We start from the raw sequence: 27,871 nt of genomic DNA, 5'->3' as shown, positions 1-27,871 counted from the left end.
TTCTAAAATTATTTGAGTCAGGTCGCCCGTCAAGTTATATATTTACTCACAGTCACACACACAGACACACGGTAGATAGATTAAGTATTAAAAAGTCAAAGAAAAATATTTAGGCTCATTTACTTTTTGATCAAAACTTAGCAGAGTCACAGCACTCACAAGTGGTTCGAACCCATGGGGCGTAATATCTTTTTCAATTATAGAAAATAATTGAGTAAAAATAGTCTTTTTTTTTAATAAAATATGAGTAGAATAAATGTCTCTTACATATTAGAGATGATTAGAATCTAAGCAATCAGTATGAGTTATAATATGAGTTATAATATGAACAATAATCTCATATAATTCCAAAAAATACCAATTTCTAACAATTAAACCTCTTGGTTACACCTAACCTTACTTAAGACATTAAGGATATTAAATGAGGCACCAAGCCTCCCATCCATAAATGTTTCAACTTTCGAAGCACAAAGCTCAGAGCCCCGAAACCATTTGCCTTAGTAGTAATTTGCAAGATTCACCAAAGAAGTGTGCTTTTGAAAGAGGCTGCTACTGGTGTTGATTTTTTATGTCACAATCTCAGCTCTTGGATTGGTGGGCTGATTTTTCCAGAAGAACTTCTGGTGTATATGTATATATCTAACATTCTCTGCATTGGTTATTTTTCTTGCTGGGTTTGTTTGTTTTGGTGTTTTTAAGGGTATTTGAGGTGATTAATTAATATTTTGCCAACTTTTGTGACATGGGTCCAATTTCATTATATATGAAATGGTACATAAATTGAATCTCTTACAAATGGAGTTTGATACGTCTGTTTGCAGGCATCATATATTCTCTGTTCAAGCACCAAGCTATGTGGATGCAAGAACAAGTTTTGTTTTTTTTTTTTTTTTTGACTACTCGGATTTATTGTTAAATTCTGATAGTTTCTTATTCTCGCAAGTTGATGATGTCCTTTAAAAGTTTTTACTGAGCTTGTTTGTCAAAAGGTGTTCGATATGACTCATCGTATAAAACTCAATTGTAGAGAGAGAATGACATATTATCTCGTTATATGTTGGAACAGAACTCCACCATCTAACGAGATTGTATCTCCTTTTTTTCTCAACAGCTTTACGTTTTATATGATGAGTCTATAACGAACACCTTTTCATAATATAAACTCCTAACAGAACTTTTAACGGACATCTACTTAAAAGAATAAGAAAATATTGAAATTTAAAAATAATAATCTGGATTGTGAAAAAAAAATCTGCATAAAAATGAAATTAAAGACAATTCCAAGAGATTGCTGCACAGACAAGTGTAGTTTGGCATTTCAAGTTTGAAGCGGATGAGGTGGATACATGTTACAACTGTGAGGGTTTGGCTCTTCTGAATGCAAGGAACGGTACACCCATAATTAACAAGATTGTGACTAATGATATATGAATGTCACATCTGTAACCCTTTAAATTGAAAGTTTTATTTTAAAAGTTTTTGCAGCCACGGAAGCTCTTATATATTCTCTGTTCCACTACTTTAAATTCCATAAAATTTCAGAACATTATATAACCTCACTGTTAACAGCTGCAATAGAAAACATAGACACAACTGAGCTACAGCTTCACAATGAATACAAGAGGAAAATTTTTACTAGTTTTCACAAAGGTTGTCTAGTGATGCTGGTGTGTGATTTGGACACAGAGTGCCAACATTTCACGAATATAAAAGGCTAATTTGATTCAATTATGAGAAATCAATCCACAATTTGAAGAATTAATTTTTTTTTAAAATAATTGTGTATGATTAAACTGTCACTATTTTTTATACTCAGAATCCTAACACATAATTAAAATTATGTCATTTTCTTAAAAAAAATACCATCGTTCAGGCAATTAAAAAAAAAATCCTAAAACATAATTTTGACTTCAATAATTGCTCAACAAATATTTTGCAAAAGCCAACTCATTTCACATTAATTCACACCTGTCATCAGATTATCCTCATATATATGCTTCAGAAAACAACAAATAAAAATTGCGTCATTCCTTCATGTTGGGCAATTTGCAGCCTCAAGCTCACGGTTCCCTGATCATGACTCATGGCATGACTCGTGTTCGTTTCACAACTATCAATAATTGCCTCAAGTTTTAATCTTGCTTGATCTCTAGTTTGTGTTGAGAACGGTGCTGCATGCAGCCATGGAAGCTCTTAGACTCTCCTCGGTTTCACCTTTTTGTAACGCTACATTCAAACTTGAGTACAATAAGACCCACTTCACTAAGCCCAAGTTCTTAAGCTTTCAGTTCAGTTCCCTGTCCACTTTATCATCTTTCTCATCAAAACCATACAAAATCTTCACCACCTTATCACCATCGTCACAAGTTTCAACTGAAGCCACAGACCCACCAGAAAGAGAGCTTGAAACTAACTCACAAGAGGAGAAATTTGATTGGTTCTCACAGTGGTATCCATTGATGCCGGTGTGTGATTTGGACAAGAGAGTCCCTCATGCAAAGAAAGTGTTGGGGCTTGATGTCGTGGTTTGGTGGGACAGGAATGAGAATGAATGGAGAGTCTTTGCTGATGCTTGTCCTCACAGATTGGCTCCTTTGTCAGAAGGAAGAATTGATCAATGGGGAAGGCTTCAGTGTGTGTATCATGGCTGGTGCTTCAGTGGCTCGGGTGACTGTAAATTTATCCCTCAGGCTCCCCCAGACGGCCCCCCGGTAACATCTATTGCTTCACTTTTGCATCACATTCATATGTTTTATTATGTTTTGTGTTGCTATAGATGCTTTTGCGGTTGTCTCGCTTATGTGTAGAGTGAGATGCTATAGTTTTGTCCAATTAGAATCTCTTCTAGGCATAGAGTTTGTTTGTTTATAATTGTTGCGCTTCAGCGCGTTTTTTGCCCGAAAGCTATCCCGGAAGGACTTACAGACTGGAAGTAATAAAATAGGTCAAGGGTCTAATTCCAAGGGGATACGTTTAATTCTGAAAGAGCAGTAGCTAATTAAATGTTTGGTAAAGCCGCCACACCTCTCATCTTCAGTTTAATTGTGAAGGAACAATGAAAGATAAGGGGAATACATGAATTATGATTCCATTGCTTGCTTGATAAAATTTTGTTTTGATTTTTCTGCAATCTAGTTTTGATTTTTTGTTCTTGCATGCAGTTGTTGTTAAGATTTCTACTTTGCTGGGTGGCTGATTGCTTTAATTTTTACCAACTTATTTGTCAAAATATGTAGGTCCACACATTCGAGAAAGCATGTGCAGCAGTTTATCCAAGTACCGTCCAGCATGACATCGTATGGTTTTGGCCAAATATTGCTCCTCGGTACAAGGATATTATCAAGACTAAGAAACCTCCTCACATCCCGGAACTAGATGACCCGTCATTCACAAAATTGTTTGGGAACAGAGATATACCTTATGGGTATGCAATGATCCAGTCTTCCATTTTAATTTGAGCGAGTTAGCACACGAAATTCTAGATTGAATTTGTACTATACTGATATTTGGCAAGAGTCATTAAGAAAACTAGTTGAACTTAAGTGTAATGACAACCTGGTCAATGCAAGTTAACAACTTTTTCTAATTGCAAGTAAGTTGCATTTTCAGTTATGAGGTCTTATTGGAAAATCTTATGGACCCTGCTCATGTTCCATATGCACATTACGGATTGATGCGTACAAGGAAACCCAAAGGTTGATAAATTCCTAGATAAACCTTGTTCTACGTTTAAGTCATTTATATTCTCTTCGTGAATAAAACCTATTAGTTAATACTAAATTTTCTTTACAGTGAAGCTCGATAGAGAAGGGGGAAGACCAGTTGAAATGAGTGTCAATAAAATAGACATAAATGGTTTCATTGGAAAGCAGGAGTGGGGAAGTAGCAAATTTTTGGCACCTTGTATCTTTTTTGCTTATACTGATCTTATGAAGGATCAAGAAAATGGATCTGCATCATCAGCAGGAGCCGAAAAGGTAAAGGTCAATATGTTTCATTATGCTCAGCTGACAGTAGAATTTTGCACTCTTTTCAGTTCTTATTCTATGCTGTTTGGGCTTTCTTTTATCCATATACATTTCGGTTGGTGCAGAAGCTGGAGCAACAAAGAGCAGCTCTGATTTTTATTTGTGTTCCAGTTAGTCCTGGTCACAGCAGATTAATATGGGCGTTCCCAAGAAACTTTCAAACTTGGATAGACAAAGTTGTTCCGCGGTGGATATTTCATATTGGACAGAATCTAATTCTTGATTCAGATTTATACCTGCTTCACGTTGAGGTGATTCCTGTCTCTGTATGCTAAAATAATTTTAACCTAAAGTTTTTTGAAAATGCTGAGTGGATTGGCGTTCAAGTCTACTGCTAGTCTAGGCCTCAAACTCAGATTTGAGACTCGTCGACCATTTCATTTTACTAGATTGGTTGTGACACCATCCAAAAAGCATATTTTTGTTTTTCTTCTCAATAGAAGGTATTCACTTAAATACTACTCTCCTACAATAGAAGAATTTAATAGATTCTTTCTTGTTTCTGGCTGTGAATTACCTGACTTCTGTTTCTCTCTGCAGGAGCGAAAGATAATGGATGTTGGCCCTGCTAATTGGCAGAAAGCTTGTTTTGTGCCAACAAAAGCCGATGCCCTGGTAGTTGGTTTCAGGAGGTGGTTAAAAAAATATGCCGGTGGCCAATTCAATTGGGGAGGGAAATTCAATGCGACTCTTCCACCAACACCGCCCAGGGAACAGCTCATGGACAGGTATCTGGGCTTCACTTTTATAAACTTGAACCCCTTAACACCATGTCATGGGATTTTACAGTAGTTCCCAGTTTTGAAACTCATATAAAGAGCAGAGGTTTATGGATATTTAAAAGAAGCATTATTTGTTTCTTCAAGCTTGAGAAACATTTTCTTTTGTGTTTTGCCAAATTTCTTATGCAATGCCTTGAAAACGGGAACACTGTGAAGTTTGTTGTGACCCCATTAAAACATAAGATTTCGTACTTAATTAAAGGAATTTTATTCAAATTTGCAGGTACTGGTCTCATGTGGTGAATTGCAAAAGTTGCAATGCGGCACACAAGAGTCTCAGCGCACTTGAGGTCACGCTACAAGTCGTCTCCATTGCTTCAATTGGGATTGTTGCTACAACCAAGCAGAATGCCATGTCAATGGCTACAAGAACTACAATCATCTCATTTGCAGTAATCTGCTTTGCGGCTTCAAAATGGTTGTCTCACTTCATCTACAAAACCTTTCATTATCATGACTACAATCATGCCCTTCGCTGAGCTTAGCATTTAACGTCGAAAATTAGAATATGTAAATACAACTTATTTTTCTGTACGTAAATACTGGAATGTAGCTTGTATGCAAACATTTTGATCAAGTGAAATTAGAAAGTGCAGTTGTAATAGAAAACATATAATTATCATCACCATTAGCAGTTGTAATTGTAAGTACATTATCATCACCATTAACAATTGCAAGAGAAAACGTATACACAACTGAACCACGGCTTCAGAATGAACACAAGAAGAACATTTTTACTAGTTTTCACAATGGTATCTAGTGATGTTGGTGGGTGATTTGGACACAGTGTCATACGCCATGAATATAAAAGGCTAATTTGAATCAATTGCGAGAAATCAATCCACAATTTAAAGAATTAGTTGTTTTGTTTTTCAATAATTTCATAAGATTAGAATTTCACTACTTCATATAATTAGAATCCTAACACATATTCTATTAAAAAAAGTTCCTAACACCCAGGTTGATAAAATTATACCTTTCTTAAATAAAATTCCATTGTTTAAATAATTAAAAAAAGAAATCCCAAAACAAAATTGTGACCTTAATAATTACTCTACAAAATTTTTGCAAAAGTCTAACTCATTACACACTAATTTACTCCAATTGATAATTTTCTTTTCCTTCCGTTATCATGTGTAGTCTCAATATTTTCTAACCCATCAAAATTAGTTAGTTCAATATTGACATTCTTCTCCTAAAAATATGTATTATTATATTTACTAGCATATTAATTAGATGGTTAAATATCACCATCATTTGGTACAAAACCCATAGATGGCGCAACAATATCTTTAAACAAAATTTCTAATTGGTCAACATTTCTCAAGCCTTTATAACGAATTTTAATTGTTTTGAGAATCTCCTACAATAATACAAAAGGATTATGTGTTAAAAATATGTCTAAATTGCTCCTAAAATCATTTCCTAGTACACCAAAAAATAAGAAGGTTAGAATTTGCAACTTCAATCCTCTCTCCCATCAGTCATCGCTAGTAGTATTTGTCTGTTTTACAACATCCCATCCTAAACCAATTTCATTCTCAGCAAGTTTGTCCAAAGTTGCCAATCTATTTTAGGATGTCCCACTTATTTTTCAATGTTTCTATTCATAATCTCCATTGGTCATAGAATAAAAATTAGCAACGAGACTTTTCCACCCAATCATATTAAAGTGACTATTTGGTTTGATTCCAAGCTAATGTCTCACTCATACAAATCTTAATAAAAGCACCAGTGGTAACATCATCCCAATCTGCCTTTGATTTACTTTTCCTTTGCAACAGTAACGATTCTAGACAAAGGATATGTAATATTATTACATGAAAAACATAATGCACAAATAAAATGAAGATGAAATGAATTTCAAATATAAATTAATAATTGGCATGCATTCTTGAATAAGATAATAAAAAGAAGAATGAAAACTGTAGCAAGTATCAAATATCAAATAGTAGCATAGTGAAATGTGTTCATCATATTTCTAATAAACTAGATTTATTTTAACAGTGATGAGGGAAACATCGATGCCTGCTATGCACCTCACCAAAGTTGTGACAATGAGTTTTCTATCAAATGATGGCAATAATTTATTTTGTGTAAGGTTTTGTATAAAATAAGTAAAGCGGCGGCAATCTCATTAGAACCAAAAAAAAAGAGAAGTAGCAGCAGTTAGTTTTTTATCAAATGGTGGCAATTAATTGTTATTATGTAGGTTTTATATATAAATAAGGGTATTATGTAATTAATGAAATGTTCTTCAGGAATTGTTGATATATATATATGTATTTAAAAGTTCTTTAATCTCCATTCATAAAAGCTCAAATTCCAGATTTTGTTAATGGAGGCAAATTAACTTATTTGAACTGAAAAAGATAAACTAAAAAAACACTAATAACTAATTTAAAAAGAGCTTATAAAATTAAATAAGTACTTATAGCCGTTAGATAAATTATACCAAACAAATATTTTAAAGGAAAGCTGAGTCTATATACATTTTATTCTTTTCCTAAATTTATAAAATAGTTATTGGACTACTTCTGCTACTGTTTTTTTTAGTTGATCTCATTCCTTATTCAATTGGCTGTTGATATATAAATTTCCATTATCTTTTCTCGATCTTTTTTCTTTACTAGAAGACTGTAAAAGCATGAATCGAAATCCAACGACAATGTCCTTTTAATATTCTTGCTTGAAGATATAAGAAAAAAATAGATTAAAGAACTTCTAAGTAGGTGTATATAAGAAAGAGTTATGCTACAAATATACAATTGGAATAAATAATTTACACCCCAAATGATATGAACAATGATGTGTCAACATTTAATTGGTGATGTAATATTATCTTATCAATAATGAAAGCTAAAACCAATTGGCGCCTAAGAGGCTAAGACATGTCAATTAATTGCTAATGACACATTACTAATGATACAAAGTATATATTTACTTAAGAAAATGGTGGAAATTGACAAATGAGATGGTCTACTTTTAGCCTTTGATGATTTCTATCCAAAATCTGGCGTGGGCTCCGCAGCCGAGCCCACACCAGCGACTATTTGGGTCTTCAATGTAAATGAGCAAAAGTTATAGAGAAGAAAAAAAAAGAAAAGAAATTTATTTCAATTTATGATATGTTTTGATTAGCAATGCTAGTTCATGTAATGTCATTTCAAAAGAAAAGTCACACCTGCTAATTCAATTTTTTTTTTAATTTCTGAGAGGAATTTAAAACTTTAATTATTAGGTGATATTTTCATTTACCATGATATTACTAGTAATGTTGAATCGTATCATTAACTACTTAATATGGTCGGTGACTTAACACATACGATACATTATTTCAACATAATTTATAGTAAAAATAGTCCATTATCTTATGCATGTCCTACATGACTAAGATAATAGAAATTAATTTTAGTCAATTTTGACCAAAACAAGTCAAGTTTTTATTTTTGAAATTAATTTTAGTCTAATTAGTTAAACATACGCTTCCAAAATAATTCATTTAGTTGTAACTAAAAACCATCTCATTTATATAGTCAACATTGTTGCCCATAAAATTAAAAAGTTCATAATTTCGCATGTCTAATATTAATTCTCAAGGAAAAATGCAATTCACCCATTAATTTAGGTGTAACTTAACCATGAATAATGCATGTACGCTAGTAAAGAGATGCAAAAATGTTCTTCATACAGAATGTTTTCCATAAATATTACAAAATATAAAAAAAAATGTAAAATGTTTGTTTTAAAGTGCCAAAAGAAAATTAATAAAAATTCAACAAAACTTATAAATCGAGTAAATGCGTCGCCTTACACAAACATAATTATAATTTGATAAAATTATGCTTTTTTCTTAAATAAAATTCCAATTTTCAAATAATAATAATAAAAAAAAAGAAATCCTAAAACATAATTTTGACCTTAACAATTACTCTACAAATATTTTGCAAAAGCTAGCCAACTCATCTCATTATCCTCATACATGAACAAATAAAAATTGAATCTGGTATTGAGGGGACGTGCTCTTTTTTTCCGGCGAATTTTCGATGGCAGATAATCTACGGAGGCTGTTTAGCATAGTGAGGAGCCTTGGCCCCCGTAGCAGTCAAATAAAACGGCTTAGCTATTGAATAATTTTGTGGCATCCATTCACACTACTTGTATAGCGCTATTAAATCACTCAACGACTCCTGACTTATTCAGTTGGACTCAACAAATGTTGACTGATTCAACTACAAGGAAATGAAATGAAAGACACAAACATAAGAGACGCATTAATTTATGTTGGACTTTTCAGCGTCACGGTCAGAGTCCACTGATCATGACTCATGTGGCGCACGTTCATTCGCAATTAGCTATAATTATCTCGAGTTCTAACCTTGCTTGATCTCGATTTTTGTGCAGAGTAAGGTGTTGCATGCAGCCATGGAAGCTCTCTTACTCTCCTCAGTTTCACCATTTTATAACACTCCATTAAAACTTAAGTACAACAGAACCCACTTCACTGCTAAGCCCAAGCTCTTAAGCTTCCACTTCAGTCCACTATCCACTTTATCATCTTTCTCATCAAAACCATCCAAACTCTTCACCACCTTATCACCATCATCTCAAGTTTCAACTGAAGCCACAGACCCACCAGAGACAGAGCCTGAAACTAACTCACAAGAGGAAAAATTTGATTGGTTCTCACAGTGGTATCCATTGATGCCGGTGTGTGATTTGGACAAGAGAGTCCCCCATGCAAAGAAAGTGTTGGGGCTTGATGTCGTGGTTTGGTGGGACAGGAATGAGAATGAATGGAGAGTCTTTGCCGATGCTTGTCCTCACAGATTGGCTCCTTTGTCAGAAGGAAGAATTGATCAATGGGGACGGCTTCAGTGTCCGTATCATGGCTGGTGCTTCAGTGGCTCGGGTGACTGTAAATTTATCCCTCAGGCTCCCCCAGACGGCCCCCCGGTAACATCGATTGCTTCACTTTTGCATCACATTCATATGTTTTATTATTTTTTATGCTGCTATGTATGCTTTTGCGGTTTTCTTGATTACGTCTAGAGTGAGATGCTACTTCCTTGCTATATTTTGGTCTAATTAGATTCCCTGAAGGACTAAAAGACTGGAAGTAATAAAATAGGTCAAGGGCCTAATTCCAATGGGATACGTTTAATTCTGAAAGAACTGTAGCTAATTTAATGTTTGATAAAGCCACCACACCTCTCGTCTTCAGTTTGATTGTGAGGAAACAACGAAAGATAAGCAGAATACATGAGTTATGATTCCATTTCCTGCTTGATAAAATTTTGTAGTGATTTTTCTGCAATCTAGTATTGATTTTCGTTCTTGCATGCAGAAGTTGTTAAGAATTCTACTTTGCTGGGTGGCTGATTGCTTTAATTTTTACTGACTTATTTATCAAAATACGCAGGTCCACACATCCAAGAAAGCATGTGCAGCTGTTTATCCAAGTGCCGTACAGAATGGCATCCTATGGTTTTGGCCAGATATTGCTCCTCAGTGCAAGGATATTATCAAGACTAAGAAACCTCCTCACATCCCGGAACTCGATGACCCGTCATTTACAAAAATGTTTGGAAGCAGGGATGTTCCTTATGGGTATGCAGTGATCCGGTTTTCCATTTTTAATTTGAAATTCCAGTTTGAATTTGTACCATATTGATATTTGGCAACAATCATTAAGAAAACTAGTTGAACTCAAGTGTAATGACAGCCGGGTAAATGCAAGTTAACAGCTTTTTCTAAGTGTAAGTAAATTGCATTTTCAGATATGAGGTCCTAATGGAAAATCTTATGGATCCTGCTCATCTTACATATGCACATTACGGAATGATGCGTACGAGGAAACCCAAAGGTTGATAAATTCCTGGATAAACCTTGTTTTACGTTTACGTCAACTATATTAATAAAACCCATTAGCTAATGCTAAATTTTCTTTACAGTGATGCTCGATAGAGAAGGGGGAAGACCAATCAAAATAAGTTTCGAGAAAATAGACATAAATGGTTTCATTGCAAAGCAGGATTCGGAAAGTGCCAAATTTTTGGCACCTTGTGTCTTTGTTGTTTATTTTGATCTTCTGGAGAATCAGGAAAATGGATCTGCATCATCGGGAGGAGCCGAAGAGGTAAGAGTCAATATGTTTCGTAATGCTCAGCTGACGGATAGAATTTTGCACTCTTTTCACCCCCTATTCTATGTTGCTCCCGCATTGTTTGTCCATATAAATTTCGATCGGTGCAGAAGCTGAAGCAACGAAGAGTAGCTATGATTTTTATTTGTGCTCCAGTAAGTCCGGGTAACAGCAGAGTAATCTGGGCCTTCCCAAGAAACTTCCAGATTTGGATAGACAAAGTTGTTCCGCGGTGGATATTTCATATTGGACAGAACCTAATTCTGGATTCAGATTTATGCCTGCTTCACGTTGAGGTGATTCCTATCTCTGTATGCTAAAATAATTTTAATCTAAAGTTTTTGGAACATGCCGGGTGGATTGGCGTTAAATTGGAGTGCTAGGTAGCATTTATTTATTTTGTCTGAAATTTCAATGAGTGAATAAATCTCTCTCTCTCTCTCTCTCTCTCTCTCTCTATATATATATATATATATATATATATGAATAACATGTTTATTTTTCTTATTTTGATATATGAATATAAGTGTTATTAAAAAAAAAAATGACATCTTCTATATCTATAGAGAAGCCAATTTCGTTGTAGATTATATGGCGAACCTCACTTTTTCTCTTCCTTTTGGCCTTCTTGTGTACACTGCCCCACCTCTAGGTGTTAGGTCTCTTTTGCTTCATAACTTTTACGGGGTTTCTCACCCCCGTTCTGTTCTTCTTTAGCTCTTTTTAGAGCCCCAGTTCAATAAATAAATAAATAAATAAAATATGATATTTTGAAATATATAACATCATAAATATTAACAATACTTATATTTTTTTTTATTAAACACATGACAAGTTGTAAATAAATTATTTGATTAGTAAAAAAAATTTAATAATGTTTTCCTTAACAGAGCACGAAAAATAAAATATGTATCTAACACACAATATATGATACTTATGTTGTTATTTTTAGTATATTATATTGATTTTTTTAATTACATATGTCAATTAAAGATTGTTTAATCATTTGAATTAAATTTAATGTATTAAATAAAATTCAAAATCTATTATAAAAATGGCAAATATAAATACCAAGAGATAGGTCCAGTGGCGGATTTAAAAAAATAATTTACCGGGGGCTAAATTAGATAATAATAAAATATGAAAAATTAAAATTTTAAATATATAAAATATTTGCTAGTACATTTATAATTATTCTCTGCGCATTTTTATATTTTAAAAATGTTATACAATTGACTCATTATCAATATTATTAAATTTATTGTTTCGTATATAAACAATCAAGCTATCATTTATCCCATATGATTCCAAAAATGATTTTTCATGAGTTTCATTACTGAAAATGTTCGCTCTAGTATTATTATAGAGACTGGAAGAATTAATCCTATTTTTTAGAATTGAAAATATTTTGAGTGGTGGACTATCATTATTTTTAATTAAACTATAAGTTTTTATAATTCTTAAAAGTTCAAATTTAAATTTTATGGAGATTTATAATTTATAGTGATTATTTTAATAAATTTTTTATGGGGGTTAATTAAAAAACTAAAATATTTTTCTTTTTTAATTTTAATTTTTTATTTTGCCAGTGGGGGCTCAAGCCCCCACTAGTCACATGCTAGATCCGCCCCTGGATAGGTCTATTATAAAACACACTCATCTAAAGTTCGATTATGTTCAAAATTCTAATTCACAATATATATATATATATAGTTGAATACATGTATATAACCAAAAAAAGGTAAATAAAAAATAATAAAATTATTTATATGATAGGGAATAAATTTATTTAATATGAATATTAACGAGAGAGAATATTAAAATTACATTTAAATATTTTACAATTTAGATAAAAGTTGTAGTATTTAACTTTTTGTATTTAGATCTAAACATCTTATAATTAGATATAAGTAATAAAAAAAAGACAGTAAATATCATAAAACAATTAAGATTCAAACTGAGAAAAAAAAAATCAAACAACCCCTGCTCCTCCAGTCTAGGCCTCAAACTCAGATATTAGACTCGTCAACCATTTCATTTTACTAGATTGATTGTGACACCATCCGAAAAGCATATTTTTGTTTTTCTTCTCAATAGAAAGTGTTGATTAAAATAACACTTTGTTGATTTAAATACTACTTTCCTACGATAAAAGAAATGAATAGCTTCTCCGTTGTTTCTAGCCGCGAATAAAATTCTCTGCAACATATTGTTACCTGACTTTGGTTTCTCCCTGCAGGAGCGAAAGATAATGGCTGTTGGCCCTGCTAATTGGCAGAAAGCTTGTTTTGTGCCAACAAAATCCGATAACCTGGTAGTTGGTTTCAGGATGTGGTTAAAAAAATATTCCGGTGGCCAATTCAATTGGGGAGGAAAATTCGATGCAACTCTTCCACCAACACTGCCAAGAGAACAGCTCATGGACAGGTATTTGGGCTTCACTTCAATAAACTTGAATCCCTTAACGCCCTGTAGTTCTTGGTTTTGAAGAAAGAGCAGGGATTTATGGATTTTTAAAAGAAGCATTATTTATTTCTTCAGGCTTGGGAAACATTTTCTCTTGTGTTTTTGCCAAAATTCTTATGCAATGCCTTGAAAACGGGAACAATATAAAGTTTGCTGTGACCCCATTAAAACGTAAGATCTTGTGCTTAATTAAAGGAACTTTATTCAAATTTTCAGGTACTGGTCTCATGTGGTGAACTGCAAAAGTTGCAATGCTGCACACAAGAGTCTCAATGCACTTGAGGTCATACTGCAAGTCGTCTCTGTTGTTTCAGTTGGGATTGTTGCTGCAACCAAGCAGAACGCCATGTCAATGGCTACAAGAGCTACGATCGTGTCATTTGCAGTAATCTGCTTTGCAGCTTCAAAATGGTTGTCTCACTTTGTCTACAAAACCTTTCATTATCATGACTACAATCATGCTCTTCGCTAAGTTTAGCATTGGTAATACTGTAACTTTTAAAATAATTGCTATTACTTATAGCGTTGAAATAATCTGCCGTGAGCAAAATCAATTTAAAAACTGATAAATTTTATTTTAAAAAATATTGTGTCTTAAAAAATAGTCGTATATAAGTTTACATTGGTCATAATGTTGAATAAAATTTAGGAAAATTATCATTCGTGTACCCTAAAGATGCACTTTTATCAAACATATTACAACACTTTCAAGGTGTATCACTCATCCACCCAAAAATACCAAAATATATCTACCCACCACTATTCCGTTAGCCACCGTTTGCAAACTAACAGAATTGTTGCGAAATGACAAATATGCCCTTAAAACTAAAAAAAAACGCAAAAAGACATAAATACCCCACAAACCAAGCAAAGAAAAATAGATCCGTTAGAGACAATAACAGTTGTATTTTTTGGCTATATAATGAGCTATATCAGCAACACATTTCCTTGCAACAACCAAAAACTTCGCCACCCCTTTATAACCAAAAATCAACCGTGCATTACATTGTAACAAACAAAAAATTTGCTATCCCTTTATAACCAAAAACCAGCAGCACACCCCTACTCTCTTTCACCACACTCTTAACATTCACTTCAAATACAATAAAAAATACTCTCATTTGAAAATGGCCTCTAGTGAAGCATCAAGTTCTGCTGTCAATGAATTCAAAAGATACAAAAAAGTGAAATGCCAGCCAAAATATTGCAAGTGTGGCGTGCAGGCAGTGGCTATGGTGTCAACTACATTGCAAAATCCTAATGCAATGTCTTGGTCATGCAAGTGGAAGCATTGTGGAGTGAAGCATTGTGATTTTTGGGAATGGCTCACTACTGAATCTCTCATATATCCTAATACTAATGAGGAGATGTCATTGTTGAGTGTTAGAAAATGCATATTTATAAAGGAGAAAACCGTCATTTTACATTTTAAGTCTTACTAACAACCCTTACTTTTATATATTTAACCTTCTTGTGATTTAATTGCATGTGTTTTATTTTAATTAAGTATTTTATGTATTTTAGGGGCATTATAGTCATTTCACAATAAAGGAGAGATCAGACGGCAAAACGGACATCACTTTTGAACTCAGGACGGTCGAAAACCTTAGGAGGAGCATAAAAGGAAAAATGGCACTATTCACATGTACGGTACTATTCACGTATACGGTACTGTCTACGTTACTGTTCACGACACTGTTCACATAGACGGATCGATGACGTGGCATTGACCGATGATGTGGCATTGACTGATGAGGTGTCACGATCCTGTTGGGCTAAAATTCTTATGTACTGTTGATGGTGACGTGGCAGCATATCAGTGGACGAAAAATCTCGTGTACGGTGCATGCATCACACAGGATTATTTTCAACCAAACCGCGTTACTGTTCATCCGGGTCAAACCGCGTTACTGTTCAAAGTCGGGTCAAACCGTGTTACTGTTCATCCGCGTGGTCAAACCGTGGACTGTTGACTGATGACGTGGCGCAATCCTGAGCGTCCAAACTGTTTTTAATCCGATGGCCATGATTTACTCCATGTATCTATAAAAAGGGGGCCTCCCCCCCCTAATTTGATATCTCTAAATCCATTTTTGGGATCCATTTTCTGTAATTCCCTCTCCATCTTGTATTTTCTTCGTATTTTAATAAATTTCTATTTTGCCCCTAGTTCAATTATGAGTGGCTAATTTTCTTTCAAGCTTGGGTTGAAGGTGAAGTCTCAACATGTGTCATGGGCTTAATTTGGTAAATTTATTTTCTCTTCCCCTCTAATTTTTGTGGATGTTTTGACTTCTCGTCGACAAATAATAATAGTCTTGTCTAGATACCGCCTTGGTTACACCGGCTCTCTAGTATAAGGTTATTATTATTTGGCACGATAAGCCCTTAGCACCATATTGATTAGAGCGTGGTTCATGAGGTGTGGATTCCCCCCTCATGATTTAATTGGCATTAATACGTATTATTTAGCCCATGATGCATGTTGATACGGATCCAGATACCCAAGTACGTTATTTCAATAGAATTCTCTTCAATTTCTTCTCGCCATTTCAATACCAATTTTAGAATTTATTCTCGCCATTTTAATTTAAGTTGTAGCATATTCCAAATCATTTCCACCACAAATCCAATCACCCATTCACAAAATTAATTCTACACAATTAAAATCCACCTCCTCGTGGGATCGACACTCGTCACCATTGATTTATACTATAATAGATTCGTGCGCTTGCGAGTACATTAAAATTTGCACAACAGTCATACGAGCAAAACTCAAAGTTGGCTGACGAGGTTGTGAAAATAAAAAAGAGGTTGAAAATCATTGAGGGAAAGCTTAAATATATTCTAATTGTGCTAGTATGTGTATTTGTAACTGTGTTCATGAGAAAGTAATCAATAATAATCTGGAATTGGACGGTAAAATCCAATTAAAACAGCCATTATCTAAACAAAACACATCCACGAAATAAATTTTCTTTAACAGAACACATCCAATAAATAAAATATATCTTCAACAAAACACATCCAATAAATAATGTATCTTCAATAGTAATAATCCAGTAGAGACATCCAAAATATTGAAATGACAAATTAGAATCTCTTCTAATACATGTTCCAACAAATAAAACACATTCAAAAAATCTGGTTTGGCTCATGCAAGAGCATAATTAAGTTCAGTTGAAATAAGATAAACAACATAGTTTAAGGAAACTGAAATTGAGCATCGAACTCATTACAAAGCACCTGATACGACTGAAGCTTGTGAAGGATTTTGAGATTGGTTGACTTGGGATAAGCTGACACCTACAACCCTTCCTACATTACAAAATTTAAATTAAATTAAACTTCTATATATGCAGTTATGAACTATGAAATACAAGAAAAGAAATTCAACCAAGTTCAACCTTTTTTCTATTTGGTCCAGCAGTACTTCCAGTTTTCCTTTTCTTTGATCCAGCATTGGAGCCCTCACCTGTGGATAAGCTGACACCTACATACCTTCCTACATTACAAAATTAAAAATAAATTAAGCTTCTATAAATGCAGTTATTGAACTATGAAATACAAGAAGAGAAATTCAACCAAATTCAACCTTTTATTTTGTTTGTTCCAGCAATACTTGCACTTTTCCTTTTCTTTGATCCAGCACTGGAGCCCTCACCTCGGGATAAGCTGACACCTACAGCCCTTCCTACATTACCAAATTAAAAATAAATTAAGCTTCTATACATGCAGTTATGAACTATGAAATACAAGAAGGGAAATTCAACCAAATTCAACCTTTTATTTTGTTTGTTCCAGCAGTACTTGCACTTTTCCATTTCTTTGATCCAGCACTGGAGCCCTCACCTGGACCACTTGGTACACTGTTTGTCATCGTTGTATTTCTCAATGGACAAGATCTTATATTGTGGTTTGAGCCACCACAAACCGAGCAATTGACAAAAAATTTCCTGCTGCGTTTTTTAGGTTCAGTAGCTGCCCTCTTCCTACATTTCTTTGGCCTTCTAATTTTTTTCTGCACAATTGGGGGATCAATCAATGGCCTTTCACCACGCTCCCATGTATGCTCATCAGGAATGAGACTAAACATAACTGAGTAAGTATTAATATAAGCCTGCTTCGTGAAGCAAAAAGGAATGTACTCCTCAGTTTCATGTCTTGCATAACCTATGCTAGCCATGGCATGAGAGCAGGGTAAGTCAGCAATTTCCCAATACCCACAATCACAGGTCTTGTCTTCTAATTTTACTATAAACCTTCTAGCTGGATAATAAGCTTTATCAATTACCTGAAAATTTAAGTCTCCTGAAGGATGCACAGTCATTTTCTCTCATTTTTTGTATGTTTTATCCAGCTCTTTGTAAATTCTGGGAGCAATAGTTTTTGGCCAACTATTTGCCTTATTTCTTCTCTTTGTAAATCTCTTGATAAGTCTGCATCTAATCTCCTCAAGCATTGACAAAGCAGGCCTATCTCTATAAGGCAAAATCCAACTATTGAAGCATTCAGACGCATTATTGCCAGTTCTCTCTACCTTACAGTTTTTGTCATATGCATGCATAGACCAAGTGTACCCCTGCAGTTCTCTTTCCAACCAATTATAAGCTTCTATCTTTTCATCTTTGATCAGTGCCATTGCCTCATCAAAATCATGCTTGTTGCTGCTCTTAGCTGCCCTCCAGAAAAGATTTCGCAATTTGGCACCAGCATGGTCTCTGGCAAAGTTAGCACACACATGCCTACAACATGCCATGTGATAGGCAAAAGGCAATGTGTTTGGGATTGCATTCAATAGCCCCTTTTGCCTATCATTAATGAATGTTACATGTCTTCCATCATCGAAATAATTGTGTAAATGTTCAAGAAACCAACTCCATGTTTCGGTATTCTCAATCTCGCATATAGATAATGCTAATGAGACAATCCCTTTGTTAGCATCTGCAGCAACAGCAGCCAACAACACTCCACTATATTTCCCCTTCAAGTGGCATCCATCTATTCTAATAAACGGTTTGCAACCATTTAGGAAAGCATTTCTTTGTGTTGGAAAAGTAACAAAGATTCTCTAAAATAGACATTTTTCAGGATAACTGACTGTATCACAAAGCACTTTGCACATAGCTCCTGGATTAGCCTGATGAATAGCTGCAGCATATTGAAACAACTTCTGATAGCCCTTAGATTGATCACCATACACCAGAATCCTTACTCTTTCTCTAGCCCTATACATTGTCAGCTTCTCAATCTTCAATCTGAATTTTTCCTGCATATAAGTCTTGAGAATAGATATCTTGACATTAAGATCAATAGCAACATGTTCTTTAATCATTTCAGCAATCCATGTGGAGGTCACTTTCACAGATTGCTTCGTAAACCTGCACTCATGCTTTTTGTGATACCCTCGCAACCAAAAACCATTTCTGTCATTCAATCTTCCACCATTGACAAACCATGGACAACCAGGCTCCTTACAAGTTGCATAATATCTCCTTGGTTCACTATATTTTATGTTAATATTAAACCCTTTCCTAACCATCATCTCATGCAACACTTCTCTAAAATGACCCACATCTCTGAACACATCACTCATTCTCAGCTTATGAATCCCATCAGCATCTAATTTATACTCATGTTTCTCTAAATAATCTCTAAACTGCACACTGCCAGCATTTTTGTCTTCATCTGAAGAGTTAACAACCATTTCGACTTCCCTGGTATCATCATCCAGTAATACATCAGCATCACTATCACTGCCCTCATTGTCATCGCTATCCTCAACAGGCTCAACATCATTCGTGTACCTAACACATGGTTCACCACCATCATCATCATTGTTAATCTCTTTATCTGACCAATCCGATAGTAAATCATCTTCAGCAGGTGGTGGCTGTACAGCAACTTCCTCATCCTCATCCTCATCATCATCACTATGAATTCTTTTATCTGATCGGTTCGATAATAATTCATCTTCATCTGTAATTGAATGGCTAACTTTTGGTGTGCCTCTCTCCAAATCTACTCTAGTAAAATGATCATTCAATGTGTTTATAACTTCTGAAGGCAGCTGTATTCCTAGGTTAAACAACAATGAATGTATTAACAAAGAATCTGGATATTGAGGGCATAAAACTGGAATGACATCAACTTCAAATGTAGTTAAACCCATCAAATTATGTATCCCAGTTAAGCATTTTAACCCAAGATCATAATCTAACACAATTTTCACTTTGTTCTCTAGATTCATCACATTTAATAGGATTTTTCCAGCTTCATCTAACCCATGTACACTGGTTATCTTCAATGCCTCAGCTCTTATTCTATCAACAGTAAAATCTTCATTTTGAATCAAGCCAATATTGTGTTTTTCTCATTTGAAAGAAATTACTAAGTCCATTGGAGACATGGACGCTGTGACACTAAACAGAACAGAGCATACTTATAAATGTAAACTCAAGTTTTTTAAAAATTAAATGTAAAATAAACACCACCATACTACAGTCAAGTAAACACACATTACCATTAACATACAACCGAACACATATAACAGCAAAAAATGATTTCAATTAACATATAAAAACAATCCCATGTTTAAATTTTAACATGCAAACATTACCCACAACTGATGCTTTACTTGTTGTCTTCGAGCAAAACAAGCTAACTCTTCAAATCAAACTCCACAAACGATAGCTACACTTGTTTAAATCTTGAGGGTGTTTAATGTATTTGGTGAAAAGTCTGCGGAAATGGGCAAGAGCAGCTGATAGATTTCAGTAGATGGAAGCTTTCTCTCTACTGGAAGCGTTCTCTCGAATGTTTGCCAAGAATTTCTTCCCTTTCACGTTAATTTTGTCTCAATTACAATGAAACGATGTCATTTCATGGTTATGTTTTAGGTCCACTGAAACGACATCGTTTTATATTAATGAAACGATGTCGTTCTGAAGCGAACGACATCGTCATCCAGCGTTGAACGACATGTCATTTTACATCAAAGATTCTGCTATCGTAAAAGATAATTTTACCCTTATGACATCACCTCTTGCAAACGGTGGGTGACGGAATAGTGGTGGGTAGATACATTTTGGTATTTTTGGGTGGATGAGTGATACACCTTGAAAGTGTTGTAGTATGTTTGATGAAGGTGCATCTTTAGGGTACACGAATGATAATTTCCCTAAAATTTATTTAAACATTTATAAACATGTATATAAAACATTTTGATTATGTAGCTATAATAATTGATAACTAAAACAAATATTTATATTATTAATTTTATTTTTTATTTTGTTATCTTAATATAATTGGTAATAATAATAATAATAATAATAATAATAATAATCTCTTTAAATTTAATGATTTTATTTTAATTAATTAGGATAATTTTAAATTTTTATAATATATATATATAATTGTATTAAGCGTAAAAGTGATTCTCAAAATCAGATTTTGAAAAAATTAATCTTTCTTTATTTTTCAAAATCAACTGTAGAATGGAGTGATTTTGCCAAAATGATTTTTAAGAAAATTTATCAAATACCAAAATTAATTTTATCTTTTTAAAATTATTTTTCAGCCTCCAAAAACAATTCCAAATGCATCCGTGAAAATTAGAATATGTAAATATAAATTATTTTTTCTGTACGTAAATTCAAGGTCTCTAAATACTTGAACGTAGTTTAGACAAACATGTAAATTCAAAAAAGTGCTTTTATTGTCGTTGTTTTTTTATTTTTGGATAAAAAATTTAGCACAACATGAAACCCTCTGCCAACACAAAATTGCAAAAAAGGACGGTCGACAAATAAATATAAAAAGGAAACAGAAACACTTTCGGCAATAAAAATACACTTTTAACAAACAAAAAAAATCATTCCCAACAGTCCAATATCAACCGATGGTTAACAAGCCTACTTAAACTATGAAAAAAACTTAATAAGTGCTTCTATGTTCCGAGCCATGAGCACACAGCCATTCGTTCATTTTCATTCACAAAAATAAAATATTTTATAATTTTTTTATTATCCATTTTCAAGAAACATACTCAATGGCACCAAGTTTTATTATTCGTTTCAAATTCTTTTGTCATCCGCAGTAACTTTGAATTTTGATTCTGAAACAAGCAAACGTGGAAGCACATATGGCTTCTTCATTTCATCCTTCACTTCACAGTCACAAAGCTCAACAACTCGTGAAACCCCTGTTGCATATTTCTCATTTTAGTCTAATACCCACTTTGTTTTTAAAATCATAACCAAAATTTATACAATTGTTTCATCATCATCATCATCGTTGTCAGTAGTTTTAGGTGAGGTTGAAACAGAGGCCAAAGATGAGAAATTTGATTGATTCTCACAGTGGTACCCAGTGTGTGATTTGGACAAGAGAGTGCCTCATGCAAAGAGAGTGTTAGGGCTTGATGTGGTGGTTTGGTGGGACAGAAATGAAAATGCTTGCAAAGTGTTTGATGATACATGTCCCCACAGATTGGCTCTTTTGTCTGAAGGGAGAATTGATCAATGGGACAAGTTGCAATGTCTGTATCATGGTTGGTGTTTCAATGGCTCTGGTGACTGTAAATTCATCCCTCAGGCTCCCCCTGATGATCGGCAACTATTTTCGATGTGATTGTATTTATATATGTTTCTATTTGGTATCGATCTTGCTGGTGATGAGGCCTTTTAGAGCTTAATAATATAGTTTGTGCCTTTGCCAATAAGCTTGAACTTTTAATTCAAGCCGTAACTTAATTATTAATTTATAATATCTATTTGTTTAATTGAGTATTTAGTTGTTGTCATTCTAATTCTAAGGCTAGTGATGATTTCTGTTGCATATCAGTGAAATAATTCATGAGTAAAAACTTTTATCTTTTGATTTATATCCAAGCTGGTTTTGACTAGAAAGTCTTGTGTTCAAATCCCCTAATGTAAATGCATTTGTATTTGTTTCTAGCCAAATGACAAGCCTGTCTAATATCAGTCTTGCATATGTGAGAGAACTTGTTAGAGCTTATAGCACACACTTCGGCTTTTAGGTCTAGCGGTAACTTATTTAATTAATTTACAATTTCTTCATTTTTTGTTGTTGGTTGTTGTTGCCATTAATTGTTGTTCTGGTTCTAAGGTTGATGGTGAACTTGTGTAGCATATCAATCAGACAAAGTCATTCAACATCATATGGCTATTGGACAGCTCTTATCTTAGCTTGTTTGGCGTAAAAATCTTGATTCATTATACTAGAAGATCGGGTATGCACTTTGTCATTCAACATCATATGGCTAAAATGGGATTTTATATGACCTTTTCTATGATTATTCAGGTTCACACATTCAAGAAATCATGTGCAAAAGTCTATCCAAGTACTGTGAAGAATGACATAGTATGGTTTTAGCCAAACGCTGAACCACAATACAAAGACATAATAACGAAGAAAACACCTCTCTGCATTCCAGAAATGGACGATCCATCATATATCAAGACGATAAGAAATAGATCACGTAATTTACAATTTCTTTATTTTTAACCAATGTTTAGGCATTTATACAGAGTGAAAGTAACAAAAAGTATACAAGTTAGATTACGTAATTTTTCAAGAAGCAAAAGAATGGATGACTACTCATGAAAGATTAATTTGAATATTTATGCAGCCTGAGCAACGGATTTTCTTTTGGTTGCTCTCTACTTTTGCCAGAGTCAGTGACTCGGTGATAACTAACAATGCTCTTCTTAACTTTGTTTTGCCCTTGCTTGTTATAAAATCTATACTGAACCTTATAAGGTAACTTTATCTTGTATAAGATTCATTTTATGTTCATTATGATTCATCCTTTGACTAGTTAAAAAATTTTGGATGAATAAAATTTTACAATTTTTTTATCATATTATACGAAAAATAAATTAATTTTATTTAAATGTTAAGATAATATATTTGCTCAAATTTTGTTTCTATAATACTGTTCCAACGAATATATAATAATTGTTTTAATCATTTTCAATCATGTCTACCGTACACATAATATTATTTTTAATTTTAGAATATAGGATACAAAAAATAATACCAAACTTATACTTCAATTCAGAAGTACAACAACTTTAAAATATTATTTTTTTCTTATTTTTTTTTCAAAAAATATCAATTAAAAAATAATACCGAACAAGCCCTTAAACACAAAACCTTACCCTTGATAATTTCTCTTTTCGGACCAAAGCATCTTCTCTAAAACGACATGAATATACTGCATATTTTGAAACGTGTGAACTTGATATTGAAGAAGAATAAATAAGGGAAGACGTAATGCAACTTTTTAATTTTTCAAGATTTTTCCCATTTTGTTGTCATTTTCAACCTTCTTATCAATGAGAGAAACAAGCCAACAACTCCTCCACCTCTCACTCTTAGGCCAATTTTGGGCCTTGTATTACAAATACCTCTGTAAGAAGATACCGATCCAAAACCGATTAAAAAATCATTAAATAAAATCAGAAAAAACAAAATTAAACGTCTTGATGCTGACGTGGAACCTGCCTAGGTCGGTACCAGTGAACTGGCACCAACTCATTGAAATAGAGAATCCTTTTCACGCTTTCCGTGTAATGAAAGCTTATAACACGAGTGATTAATTATCTTCTTTGATTTGAAGTAAACTTCAAGTCCAATTTTCCTCCGTCGAGTTCCAACTTATCATATTTTTACTCCCGACTCTTCCAGCATTTTACCTCATTTTCTTGCATTTCCCCTCATTTTCCTTCATTTTCTCAGTAACCAAACACCGACACTACCAGATTTTGTTAAATCAAAATCTGGGTTTTCAGCAGGAAGAAAAACCCATCAAGGAATTGAAGTGATTTTGAGCTTGTACTTAGCCTTTTGACATCAATTTTCCCTCATTTTCCTTTCATTTTTCTCGGTCACCAAACACCATTTTCTTAGTATGATTGGAAGATCTGATAAAATCTGAAACTTGGGTATTCAACACTGAGCAAAACCCATCTCAGAGATGATGTAAGTTGCCCTTGAGCTTAATTTAGTTCATTTTAATTTTCTTTCACTTTCTTACACTTTCTCTGTTGCCGTTCATCCATTATAGCAATAGAATTTTTGAGATCTGGTTATTCTAGGGAATTTCTTTCTGAAGGTTAGGCAAAGCCCATGAAGGAATCAAATCCAATCACAGAGCCGATTGGCCAAAATTTAATCAAATTGATAAGCAACCTATGTTTCTCAGTGTTTGTGTTCTCAGTGCTCATATTTACAGTCATTGCCATTACATATCAACCTCCAGATCCCTGGCTTGAATCTGCCCCAGCTTTAACTAAATTCTTCACCAAAACTGAAAATGCAACCTTTAAAGATGACAGCTCTATCCTCAAAACCGGTGAAGATTTGCAGGCTATGCCACTTGCACCTTTAGTGCCGCCTGTTAGTTCGATTACTGAAGTAGTGATTGAGAAATCTGAGGAGGAAGTGAAAAATATGACCGTCACGGAAAAGTCTGATTGTGATGAATTGAGAGTAGTAAATTGTTCTGATCCACGAGTTTTGATAGCCGTAGAGAGGTTCAATTTGAGGCTATTTAAGTCAATTGTGTTTTTGGAGTATCAAAAACCAGTTAATGGATCGAAAGCGAATGAATGTGATGTGGCTTGGAGGTTTAGGAACAAGAAAGAGAAGTCTTGGAGGAAGTATAGGGATTTTAGGAGGTTTAGGTTTGGATACGGAGAAAATTGTACTTATAAAATCGTACGTGCAGGTGGTTGGCACTCCGGTTTTAATGCCAGGAGGTCATTTAGGAATAGAGTTAATGCTACTAGTAGGAGTGTTGGGAATCCTAAAGTTGCACCAGCATTTCGCGATGATGAGATCAATGACACAATTCCAACGTTGGGATCACTGACGAATTTTAGGAAAGGGAAGTACTTGTATTACTCCCGTGGAGGAGACTATTGCAAAGGAATGAATCAGTATATGTGGAGTTTCTTGTGTGGCTTAGGCGAGGCTATCTATTTGAATAGGACATTTGTAATGGATTTGAGTGTATGCTTGGCTGCAACTTATAACCCAAGCAATAAGGATGAGGAGGGGAAGGACTTTCGATATTATTTTGACTTTGAACATCTTAAGGAGGTGGCATCAGTTGTGGAGGAAGGTGAGTTTTTGAGGGATTGGAAGAAATGGGATCGGGGTCATAAGCGAAAAGTGCCAGTTAAGAAAGTTGTTACCCATAAGGTAACACCGGTGCAACTAAAGAAAGATAAGAGCACAATTATATGGAGACAGTTTGATTCGCCTGAGCCTGAAAATTATTGGTATAGGGTGTGTGAAGGGCAGGCTGCAAAGTACATACAGAGGCCATGGCATGCACTGTGGAAGTCCAAGAGATTGATGAATATTGTCACAGAGATCAGTGGGCAAATGGATTGGGATTTTGATGCAGTTCACGTGGTTCGAGGAGAGAAAGCTCAAAATAAGGAGCTCTGGCCACATTTAGATGTCGATACATCACCTGATGCACTCCTTACAAAGCTTCAAGGAATGATTCATCCTTGGAGAAATCTGTATATTGCAACCAATGAACCGTTTTATAATTATTTTGATAAATTGAGGTCTCAGTACAAGGTCCATTTGCTTGATGATTACAAGGAACTTTGGAGCAATACAAGTGAGTGGTACAATGAGACCACACTTTTGAACGACGGACGACCAGTTGAGTTTGATGGGTACATGAGAGTTGCTGTGGATACAGAGGTCTTCTACAGAGCAAAGACACGTGTGGAAACATTCTATAATTTGACCAAAGACTGCAAGGATGGAGTTAATACCTGCTGACCAGGTTGGGGGATAGCTCTTGTCGCCGTAAGCATAAATTGATCTGCATCTTTTGTTATGTTTTAAGTCTCTTGATTCTGGCACGGAATGATAATATTGGGTTTATTTTAGGCTCTTATTTTATTTGCTTGTTCCTTCATTCTATTGATGATTGGCAATTCTAGCTGATCATGAAATGCATGTATCATATTACATATTCAACTTATAATGCTTTCTGTTCTTCTGATTGGGATTTATTTTGAAAGTTATTAAGTGCTCTTTTTCTTCTATACAATGGGTAGTTTATGTACACATTTGACACAAAATGCAAAAGTCTATTATTATTGATTTCATAAAAAACATTGTTCAGCTTGAGGCCATTTTATCATGCCTGGGTACATATTTCTGAAGGAGCACAAGAAGTGCTTTTCAGCAGTCATTGTGTTATGATGAATGATGCCCATAGCACAAGTGCTTTTTCAGCAATGGAACTCACTCTTGAAAAGACGCATTATCGAATTGGTTGAAAATAAAAATGTTCATGATGTATATGAAATTTGATCAATAGCACTAACATTATGTAACAATAATTTATTGGATACCCTTTTCTTGTTCGACTTGAAAAACTTCCCTGCATTAGCCGTGTTATTAGGGTCCAACTACCGTGCAACTGTTGCACGGTACCCACTATTTTGTCTTCTTGTGCTTTCACCCTCAGATTTAACGTAAGAGCAGATTCAACGGTAGGATGCTACAGTTTGGTAATTAACGCTGCACTCCATATTGTATACTGAAATTTTAAAAAAATCAAATGTTTTAAAATTTTGACACATAAATCCAGATTATTTTAAATTTGTGAATAATTTAAACAATTAAAAAATAGATAAGCTGTCTCAAGTTAAAAAATTCCCATAAAACTAAATATCAATATCTAATTCTATTTTTTTTTTTAATTTAAGGAGTGAGATAAGTAATGATTTCACATTAAAATTTTATTAATAAATTAACTTAAAAAATAAAAATAGCATGAAATTACTAAAATAAAATATTAAATAAATAATTATAAAAATTATGTATTTTATTTTCTCTTTTTACACTTTGATTGTCACTTTAAATTATATACAGGACTTTAAATTAAAAAAACTACAATACAATTTAATTTCAAAATTATTAGTTATTCAAAATAACAAAACTTAAACTTTATTTATAGATATAAACCAACATGAATCAACATGACATTAATCACTTGTATTTGATAGGTTTGATTTATTATTTTAATTTATTTAATTGCCATGTCCTCAAAATTGCCATCCAAATCTTCAAATTAAATTTCTACATTTTGTCTTAGTTGTGATGTGAAAAATAATTGAGGTAATTGGTTGGATAATGATATTTTAGTTTAAAATGAGTTACTAATTAATGATTGATTAATTATCTAGGTGGAGAAAAAAAGAATAGAATATCTGAATATATAGGAGAGGAAAAAAGAAAAAGAAAATTATCATAAATTTATAAATAAAGAAGAAAATGGGGGGTCAAAAGACAAAAGACGAGACGGTACCATCCAATAGTTGCACTACAGTTTTGCCCGTATTATTAACTAAAATACAAAATAGAAAAAATAAAAATCTATTGAAATA

At 33.8% G+C, this 27,871-nt stretch overlaps 2 protein-coding genes across 5 annotated transcripts; both read left to right on the top strand.

Annotated features, from left to right (window-relative positions):
- The first annotated feature begins 2,000 nt into the window (after nt 1-2,000).
- Nucleotides 2,001-15,590, top strand: LOC102615553 (protochlorophyllide-dependent translocon component 52, chloroplastic). Of its 4 annotated transcripts, XM_052435202.1 has the most exons (8): nt 9,189-9,766; nt 10,233-10,420; nt 10,591-10,676; nt 10,765-10,949; nt 11,066-11,251; nt 13,195-13,382; nt 13,638-13,904; nt 14,946-15,590. In XM_052435202.1, the coding sequence occupies exons 1-7, from the start codon at nt 9,236-9,238 to the stop codon at nt 13,891-13,893; spliced, it is 1,620 nt and encodes a 539-aa protein (XP_052291162.1). In that variant the 5' UTR covers nt 9,189-9,235; the 3' UTR covers nt 13,894-13,904; nt 14,946-15,590. The 4 variants fall into 4 exon arrangements, with proteins under 4 accessions (XP_006488912.1, XP_052291163.1, XP_052291162.1 ...); XM_006488849.3 differs by lacking the exons at nt 9,189-9,766; nt 10,233-10,420; nt 10,591-10,676; ... (3 more) ...; nt 13,638-13,904; nt 14,946-15,590 and adding exons at nt 2,001-2,711; nt 3,237-3,424; nt 3,610-3,695; ... (2 more) ...; nt 4,569-4,756; nt 5,034-5,435; XM_052435203.1 differs by lacking the exons at nt 9,189-9,766; nt 14,946-15,590 and adding an exon at nt 2,030-2,711 and having other exon boundaries at nt 13,638-13,955.
- Nucleotides 15,591-24,023: 8,433 nt separating this feature from the next.
- Nucleotides 24,024-26,478, top strand: LOC102615854 (hypothetical protein). Its single transcript, XM_006488850.4, has 2 exons — nt 24,024-24,428; nt 24,545-26,478. Exon 2 carries the CDS (start codon nt 24,576-24,578, stop codon nt 26,250-26,252), a length of 1,677 nt encoding a protein of 558 aa, XP_006488913.1. The 5' UTR covers nt 24,024-24,428; nt 24,545-24,575; the 3' UTR covers nt 26,253-26,478.
- Nucleotides 26,479-27,871: the final 1,393 nt, after the last annotated feature.

The sequence above is a fragment of the Citrus sinensis genome, chromosome 2 (genome assembly GCF_022201045.2).
Source record: "Citrus sinensis cultivar Valencia sweet orange chromosome 2, DVS_A1.0, whole genome shotgun sequence".
Lineage (NCBI taxonomy): Eukaryota > Viridiplantae > Streptophyta > Magnoliopsida > Sapindales > Rutaceae > Citrus > Citrus sinensis.
Note: the sequence above shows the minus strand (reverse complement) of the source record. Positions and strands in the feature narration are given on the sequence as shown.

Coding starts and splice junctions, on each gene's coding strand:
- LOC102615854 (XM_006488850.4), top strand. CDS start 24,576: ATGAAGGAATCAAATCCAATCACAGAGCCGATTGGCCAAAATTTAATC.
- LOC102615553 (XM_052435202.1), top strand. CDS start 9,236: ATGGAAGCTCTCTTACTCTCCTCAGTTTCACCATTTTATAACACTCCA. Junction 9,767..10,232: donor CTCCCCCAGACGGCCCCCCG/GTAACATCGATT, acceptor CAAAATACGCAG/GTCCACACATCCAAGAAAGC. Junction 10,950..11,065: donor CATCGGGAGGAGCCGAAGAG/GTAAGAGTCAAT, acceptor CGATCGGTGCAG/AAGCTGAAGCAACGAAGAGT.